General features: G+C 40.1%; 2 protein-coding genes and 1 non-coding gene across 3 annotated transcripts; all 3 read right to left on the bottom strand.

The window, feature by feature from the left end:
- Window positions 1-517, bottom strand: LOC101311181. The gene is made up of 2 exons (XR_184517.1): window positions 309-517; window positions 1-200 (listed from the first exon to the last, which is right to left on the bottom strand). It is a non-coding gene; the product is annotated as an uncharacterized LOC101311181 (transcript).
- A 2,912-nt stretch (window positions 518-3,429) lies between these two features.
- LOC101292698 (F-box/LRR-repeat protein At3g59210-like) lies at window positions 3,430-4,347 on the bottom strand. The gene has a single exon (XM_004298268.1). The coding sequence runs from the start codon at window positions 4,345-4,347 to the stop codon at window positions 3,430-3,432; it is 918 nt and encodes a 305-aa protein (XP_004298316.1).
- Window positions 4,348-5,242: 895 nt separating this feature from the next.
- LOC101310890 (ABC transporter G family member 21-like) lies at window positions 5,243-8,992 on the bottom strand. The gene is made up of 5 exons (XM_004297110.1): window positions 8,610-8,992; window positions 7,666-8,467; window positions 6,653-6,853; window positions 6,387-6,568; window positions 5,243-6,279 (listed from the first exon to the last, which is right to left on the bottom strand). The coding sequence occupies exons 1-5, from the start codon at window positions 8,856-8,858 to the stop codon at window positions 5,629-5,631; spliced, it is 2,085 nt and encodes a 694-aa protein (XP_004297158.1). The 5' UTR covers window positions 8,859-8,992; the 3' UTR covers window positions 5,243-5,628.

The following is an 8,992-nucleotide window of genomic DNA, read 5'->3' as shown; positions in this document are numbered from 1 at the left end:
TTAAAACATAGATATTTTATTAAAAAGATCAAGCTACAAAGAGAAACATGGATATAAATCATAACCAAGTAGTACTGGTAATGATTTTATTAAACATTGTGGAGGACGACGATGAACTACATCTTCATGCACTCCACACCTCGCACCAGTCATCCTCGTTCTGCTTAATTCTTGGCTGCAGCCGGTTTGCTTCCAGTTGTCTAGCAAAACATTCACAAAACAAACAATATTTAGCACATAATGCAAATTAAATTCCATATATGTATAAGAAATTTTTTGTTAATTAGTGGATGAATAGGTAGGGTTACCCTCTTCCTAGGCTCCTTAGGCTTAGTCTCAGCCTTCTTAGGGGCGGCTTTGGAGGCCGGAGCGCATGCTTTGGGCGTAGTACCACTGGCTTTTGGAGCTGCAGGCTCTTTCTTCAGTTGTACTACAGGTTTCTCAGCCTTGAGTGATGCCATTTCTTTTTAAGATTTTGAATGTGGTAATCACTTCCTTCCTGTCTTTGGCCTCAAGTGTTGGTTCTAGTGCAATAAAACTATTTTATAGTGGATCAGTTGGGGTTCATAAAATTGACCTGGAATCCGAATCCCTGTTTATAGTAGAACTGAATAGATAGGGATGAGCATGAGGGAATGGAATAATACCTATGTAAATGGAGTGGTGGCCTCTTGAGAGATGCTGGTGAATCTGATGCTCAAACAAGATATATCTAAAATGACATCATTCGATGCGTATTCTAGTGCCTGCAATTGCTGATATTTCATCTTAAAGCATGGAGATTATATAGTAGTTTGGACTTTGGACTAGAGATTATGTTCAGTTTCCTTTAAAAACCTCACATTACGAGATCTTTTCGTCCTAATGAAACTGGTAATAATTGTAAATCATTTGTAGCAAGGCTAGGACTGTAGGGATTTGCAGTTGTACCTAAAATATAAATAGCCTTTCAAACAACTTGAAGAACTTGATTAGCATGATATATGACTGAATTGGAGAAAATCATGATCAAATTATATAGCTCTTAGGTTGCAATCATATCAGTTTCTGATCCTTACATAAGCCAAAATAGAGAGACTGACAGAAATCTTCTAAGCATCTTGGCATATATGGTGGGAGCCAGTAGAAGCTTTAGTAAGCCAGAAATGCTAACCCTGTAAATTTCAGTCATGGAATCAAGACACTACAGGCTTTCATATGTAATTCTGAACAATTTTACATTTTAGGGACCCTTTCTGAATGACTTATAGTCTCCATGGAAGGTTGGTCAATTTCATCTTCAAAACCATTGCTGGATTACCAAGAACTTCAACATCCACCTGTCACAGGGTGGAAATGGTATCGCAAACTACAGACATTCAAATAATACAGATGAGAAACTTAGAAAGGATCATTCTTACGCACAGATTTGAACTTTGTTCACATATACTAGCTTTAATATATAAGTATATATAACAACTAGGCTCGGGTCCTGATGTGTTAAAGTTCAGTATTGACAAATTGGACTTGAGTAGAGTTGCAATCTGCAAATTACTTGTGAACTATTCCAGTCAATATCAATGTCATAAGATGTTAAGAAAGATGAAAGTGTACCAGGAATTAATCTCTTTGTTGAAATTTTTACTCCATTTCTTGTTTATCTTGTTTATAGATAGAATTTCCAGAGATGGTGCCATCCAATTCAACGAGTCCCTCATGTAACAATCTGTCACTGCCATTGCGGAACTTTTCCGCTCTATTATCTTTATGTCCAAATGCTTGAGACTAGGCAATGGTGTAAAACAGGTCTGCCTCGTATCTTCTGAAAAGAGGATATCCTACAGCATTTCCCACAACAACATCAAAAAGGAAGATGAAAATTTACAAGAACTATCGAACAACACATACAAGAAACTGAAAGCTGATTAAAACTTGGCATTTTGCATACCTCAGAACCAAGAGCATAGATGAATAATTTTCCTGAGCAGTCAAAATTTGCAAGGAAATCCCTGAGGGTAATATGATATGTATCCCATCTTGTGCTCTTGTCAAGTATGATTGTAGCCTCACATAAATTTGGAGCAAACATGCGTAAATAGATGCTTCTAGAACCAATGAAGCGAAAAGTATGCAGATTTGGAGTAACAACTTCCACATTCATTTTGTAATCACATCCACCCAATATAAAGGTCCTAGAGGGGGGGGTGAACAGACCTTTTATTTGATTTTCGTTGTCTTCTGTATCCGAGGATAGCAATGACTTGTGCTATCCCAGAATCACAGGATACGAGTTTGCAGAAAGTAAATTGCAGCAAATAAAGAAACAACACAAGGATTTTTTTTTACTCGCAGAAACCCTGAATGCAGGGAGAAAAACTGCGTGTCTCTAACTCTTGAGAGACAAAAAACTTCCACTAAGTTGAAGTAACTTCTTACAAGAATAATAGTTCTAGTGATACACTACCACAGTGCTATCCTTCCTAGTCCCGAACTAGTCTAGACCTATTCCCTCTCTTGTTTCTAAGTTCTTACAACATGGGACACTTTTTGAAGCCTTGTTCGTGAATTCAGCTAACCACTAGCAGATTCAACCTTGAACGCTTCTTGAGTTGGTTGCACTACACATCCCTCATGGTATGCAACATGATATGAGTTGATGAAAGAAGTTTTGAGTTCAAGCTCTAATGTTTACAGTCACGAAGAAGACTTAGAGCAGCATGAACAATGCAAGCTAAAACTAGACTCAACAAAGAAAACGCAATAAGGCAGTTTTCTACAACCATTGAGCAAAGCCAAAGCTATAGATATATATAGGCCAACAAGGCATCAAAGATGATGCAAGCTGACCTCAACATGTTTCAGAAAGGTTTGGACAGAAGTGTTTGGCTCCCATACTGAAAGTGATGTGTCCAAACACAGAGATGACACAAGCAATCTCAATAAGACAAATAACCCTTTCCTAAAACATGAATGATTCAAAACAGGGAGCAAAGAGGTTTCAAACCCTCTTACTCAGTCCATTAGTGGACCTTGACACAGCCGATAGCGACTGGTCTTTGAATCACACAGGGACCAGCTATACATAGGATAACGTATCATAAAATCCCAGCTGGAGCCTTGAGCATCAAACCATTTGGTCACGGGTTGGCATAACAAAAGATCTCAACCCTTTGACTGGTTTGAGCGCTAAGGCACTTCCCACAAACTCAGTTGTCCATTTGAATTTGAAAGACTTATTAAACTAATATAACAGACTTTGAAACTCAGGACAGCAGAAGACTCAGTACTAGGATAGCAAGCGAAGCTGCTAACCTCTGTGAAAAACAGTGATATGCAGATGCATGTTTTACTTGAAACCATAAGGGATATTAGCGCCACTTGTTCTTGATCAGATAACATTATCTCAAAGTGTTTTGCAGGATAAAAGGATTGCCAACTATCCTTATACCTTCACAATACAAAATGTTTCAGGTTCTTACTAAACACTTTGAGATCTCCCCTGTCGATGCCACATTTATATAAGATCAAACTTTCAAGAACTGGAAATTTTGAACTCAAGTTGTCAAACCATGCACCTACAAACCATGCCTGAAAAAACGCTAGATTTCTAAGTGCTCCACAAGAAGAGAATTGAATGTTGCATAACAACCTCCGATAGTTGGAAGCATGACCATTTTGGCCAAATCTAAACGTTTCTAGATTCAAAGCTTCAACTTGAAGTTCAACACCTGAGTTGAAAACTTCCAAGGATTTAAGGGTGGAACTTTTAACTATAACTCTTTTCTCAAAGCCTGTGCACTTAACTACTGACAAATTCTCAAGGGAAGGACACCCTGCCACAAGGTGATGGAATCCCAAATCACCAAAACTTATACAGATTAGAGACAAAGATTTCAGAGAAGGAAGAGTTACAGTTTCATCACCTCTAAATTGAATAGAATCCATACTTAAAACAGTTAAACATTCAGCATTCAGAACTTTATGAGGTAAGAAGTAGTCTGACTTAGCAATATGCAACTCTATAACATTTCTGTCAAGAGCAAAACTCAAACACTTATCCATGAGCTCTGCACAGTCTCTACAGTAATAACAGTACGCCATGCGAAGCCAGAATTTATGTAACAACTTATCTTCTTCACGACGCTTCAAACACATTGTCACAAACTCCAGGAACTTTCTGTGTTGACGAGGGCTGGCATTGTGACCATTTGGTGCATTCTCGTCCTCGTCAAAATCTAATACTGGGACCAAGGGCCAGACACGTTCCCATTGCTTTGAAAGAATGCTGGCCCGGACTGCAAACTTAGTAGAAAGCGAATGGAGGATTTGGCAGATCGCAATATCTGGTAACTCAACTGTATCGGCCATCTTCTTTATTGGTTTACCACAAATTTTTCTGCCATTTTCACAGAGAAAAAAGCAGACATGTGATGAAAATCAAAGAAGTCTCTGCCATATGCCACATTCCTTTAAGCGTACAAACCAATGTCCAACGACTAAACCGAAGTCTCTAGCATAGGAAGTGACATTAAACAAATAATGATAATGCCAAATTTGTAAAGCAAATGAAGTAGCTAATGACGCACTCCTTGCTAAATGGTGCTTGTTAGAATGTATAGGATTGAAAACTCATGATATTATTTTGGGATGTTTAGACAATTTAGGGTTTAAGTTTTATGTCCCCCTCTTGTATTATGCGGTTTCGTTAATGGTTAAGGCATGAAGGCGGCCGCTTAGCCCCTATTAAAAAAAAAAATGTCTATAACAATCCAAGTTTCATATGCTTCCTCCGTCCATGTATACATCAACAATAAAAAAGATTCATGATTACTTGAAGTGTGTCCTGGCAATCCATTGCAGGGAAGTAGTAGCTGTTTGAACAGGTTATAATTCAGCTTCACAAGCGTATGCACTCTGTCTTCACTCAGATTCATGGTTTATGCTTCAATGACGTGTATGTGTCACATCAGCTGTTACATAAGGTGCGATACATGTAGTATCCAAAATGTGGTTCACCGTTCACCTAGCATTGTCCATTTAATTAAGTTTGTATCTCTATGAATCTATGTGGATCGATATCTAATTGCTTTGTTTCCTTTGCAGGTAAGGGCAGCTTAATGAGGCAGGTTAAATTTCTTTAGAGGGTGCGCTTCCATGGATGCAATGGATTGAAGGCCTGAAGGCCTGTCACGACTAATATAGACTCGTATAAGTGTCTTACACAGAAATACTATAAACACACAGCATAATTTTTTTTTATTTTTTAAACACACCGCATACTTGACTGATTTCATACAAATCAAATAAACTAACCTAGGATCATTTCAAATTACAGTTCTACTGTGCACTTTCTAGGGGAAGATGTTCAATTGTTCATAATCAGTAAACTGAACTGCAATATCTTTTACAGACCTAGGTACAAATAATTATAATATCATATTGATTTTCATGTGAAGGAGTACAATTGAGATTTCTCCAGCTAGCTATCAGCATAAGATCTTCATTCACAATATCTCAGTTTGAAACCTTGATTATTTGATAAAATCGGAGATTGAAAGTCATCATCAGATTCTGTAGCCTTCGGCAGCCGCAAAATGTCAGTTTCGATTCTGATCTATGTATCATCGTCATCGATCAAGAAGTAGCTAGTCAGTGAGGTTGCCCCATCCTCAAAGCAACATACGCTAGAACCCTATATCCCACCAGCATTACACCCAATGCAGCAACATCAGACCACAAACCATCAAGACCCACAAACTTAACAGCAGGGTAGTCTATTACCCTGCAACGCACCCCTAAATCGCACTCGTAAACTTCCTTCACCGAGTACTGAACTCCCAGAAGAAGCTTATAACAGTAATGACTGAAAGAAATATACTTCAGCCAAGCTATGAAACCTGGCATGTGCTGAATGTAGTACCCTCCTACTAGCAAAAATACCAACATGGTCACTGAAGCCAGAGTTGTCCCCTGTTTCACATCCATTAGAATTGCACCTAGTGCTAGTCCAAGGCCTTGTGAGACTAGCACATTGAAAAGAACTATGAAGAGGGTTAGTCCATATGTGACTAGTGAAGGCTTGAGACCCCCCATCCAATAAGCAACCGTCACAAACACAGTGGGGAGTACAAGCTCCATTGGCAAATCACCTACAGTTCTGGCAAAGTAATAAGAAGAGAGACGGTACATGCCAGAGGAACGTTCCTTTCGTAGCATCGGTCGTTCCATAGGGAAGGCAAAAATGGCATTGAATAGTGGGAAGAAGCCCCAGAATATGGAGAAGAAAAACAGAAGTCCAACCTGTTCAGATCATGAAAGTACTAATTTGATTAGTTTGATGGGTACATACGTATAAATTTATAATGGAACATCCATGCTAGTAATTCTAGGACTTAAAATCACAATACCTGATCTTGCAAATGTGAAGTATCTGAGTGCCACCAACAAAGGCCTGAGAGAATTGCAACTGACATGACTTGGAAAATCCTTAAACCCGAGAAAGATTCATGCTTTCTCTCTTTCAAACCCCTCTGAAGCAAAACTATGAATTGCTCCCACCAGCTGGTAGTCCATTCGTAATCTCGACTACCTACAAGCACGCACTGCTTATCATCAGAACACATTGTACAAAATGGTAACATATGCTTAACTCGAATTTCGGATACTAATGTACCTCTGGATGATAATGTTCTTGAAGAAGAAGAAACAACAGCTGGGTCTTTCTGACTTTGCTGAATCTCTGCCTTCAGTGCAGGGTGTAGGTTCTTCTTATAGGATGATACCAGAAACTGCTTAGTACTATTTTGTTCTTCGTGGTGATCTAATCTGCCATTATACTCTAGTTGATCATCTTGTTTAGCATCAGGTGCTATACCTGCTTGTCCAAAACAATTCAAACTAATTAATCAACATTTTCTACTACTAACACACAAGTAAATTAAAGTGTTTGATTAAAACAGATGGTCCCCTTTGCCCTTTCTGTTCTATCTATGATCATCACAAGGCAGTTGGTCCGGTGAAAGTTGTAAACCTTTTTGGACCACTCACACACCCAGCATTAACATGGTAACATTACTCTTATGAAAATGGACTCTGACCTAATTAGCCGCAAGTTAAAAAGCCAATTATCTCAAAACTTTCAAAACAATGATGACATGGTCATAGTAACTATAGCTACTTGTGTCTTGTGGGTGGGCAGTGAGGTTGACATGTTCAAAATTTGCAACATATCATATCCTTAACTTTCTTAATTAGTGATGAGTGATGTTTTCTCATCACTGGTCTAACAACCACTATCAAAATCCTGCAATTAGCTGCTTTGATCATTTTGTTCTTCCAAGATAAATAATGCTCTTATCACTTTATTTACAAATCTGTACGATATATGCTATATCTATCTGAATTCTTCCACAGTCTGCTATGATTAGATATTTAGATACTCCACCACATTCTGGGACTTATTAATTATTATGTTTTTAGATGCACTTTCTCATAAAAAAATAAAAATTGTCAAATGCACTGAGGATTAATAATAATCAAGTTTTATAATGGGTCAAAGTGGGATTTATTATATTGTCAAGCACTATATGCATTTTAATAATTAAGTTCCATAATGGGATAAGGAAAATTATTTATCGGAAAAGAAATGTAAAGGTAATGATGAAATTAATTGAAGATGATGCTTACCATTAGCAAGATCAAGCAAGAAATCAGCCGGGTTGATGAAATTGAACCCGACCTCATATCCAATGGACCCGAAATACTCCATGACCCGACCCGCATGCCCGCTGTAAATCGGGCACCCGTCCGACAACACCACCACCTTATCAAACATCCTGTACAACCTGCTCGAGGGCTGGTGGATGGTGGTGATCACCGTCCTCCCACCCCTCGCCAAGCGGCGCAGCGTAGCAACTATACGCTGTGCAGTGGTGGAGTCGAGCCCCGAGGTGGGCTCGTCTAGGAACAAAAGACTTGGGTTAACCAACATCTCCTGCCCGATACTGACCCGTTTCCTCTCCCCACCCGAGACCCCACGTAGCAAAGGCCCGCCAACAACACTGTCACGGCACCGGGTCAGCCCGAGCTCCACCATAACCGTCTCAGCCTGTTCTTTTTTCTCTTGCTTGCTCAGCTGCTTTGGAAGCCTCAAAAGGGCAGTATATGTTAGGGTTTCGAGCACAGTTAGATGAGGATACAGAACGTCATCTTGCGTCACGAAGCCAGTGTTGTGCTTCATGGAGCTTGAGAAATGCTGGCCGTTGTAGGTCACTTTGCCGGTGATTTTTCCCGGCAAGCGGCCGCCGAGGGCAGTCAAGAGAGTGGTCTTGCCGCTGCCGGAGGGCCCCAGCATTGCCAGAAGCTCACCCGGTCGCACAATCCCACTCACCCCATTCAGTAGATTTCGTGTTTGCTTTGGCTCATTATATGAACTGACGCAACTGCCCTTTGTCGGCTCGAGCTTAATGCTGTATGTGACGTCTTCGAACTGCAAACATAAACAACCACATCAGATTACAGTGCAGCTGCATTATTATGAAACCTCTGACAAAGATTTAATCCACCGTAACCGACCTAATTACATAACAACATAACATGTCTGACGAGATAAGAACAATATATTCCGTTACCTTAAGTGTGACGGGGCGCAGGGACTCTCGCAAGACGGAAGCTCTATGCGGAGTACCGGGATGGGGTTGTTCGGGCATGTCGTCCGGCGCCAGACGCTGGCTTCCGTTAATACTTCCGGGAGAAGGTTCCGCATGAACCCAGCCGGTCTGGTAATTTTCAGACCGGCTTACATTAGAGAGCATGCTAGACTTGTTAGGTGGAGTACTACTAGTGTTTGTCATGGTGTTTTCCTGCTCCGGCGGTATCATTGCTTTGAAAGCTAGGAAACGGAGATAGACGGCCGGAGAAGAGAGAAGAGACGAGAAGAAGTGAAGCCGAGTAACAGAGAGGATGAGGAAGAAGAGAAAGATAGACTGCTTAGCTAGATCGATCAATCACATGC

Source organism: Fragaria vesca, linkage group LG4, assembly GCF_000184155.1.
Source record: "Fragaria vesca subsp. vesca linkage group LG4, FraVesHawaii_1.0, whole genome shotgun sequence".
NCBI lineage: Eukaryota > Viridiplantae > Streptophyta > Magnoliopsida > Rosales > Rosaceae > Fragaria > Fragaria vesca.
This window is presented reverse-complemented; position numbering and strand designations above follow the sequence as displayed.

Excerpts from the sequence above, each read along its gene's own strand:
- LOC101292698 (XM_004298268.1), bottom strand. The coding sequence starts at position 4,347 with ATGGCCGATACAGTTGAGTTACCAGATATTGCGATCTGCCAAATCCTC.
- LOC101310890 (XM_004297110.1), bottom strand. The coding sequence starts at position 8,858 with ATGATACCGCCGGAGCAGGAAAACACCATGACAAACACTAGTAGTACT. Across the intron at positions 8,468-8,609 it reads TGCGCCCCGTCACACTTAAG|TTCGAAGACGTCACATACAG; the intron begins GTAACGGAATAT and ends TTATGTTTGCAG. Across the intron at positions 6,280-6,386 it reads CTTCACATTTGCAAGATCAG|GTTGGACTTCTGTTTTTCTT; the intron begins GTATTGTGATTT and ends TGATCTGAACAG.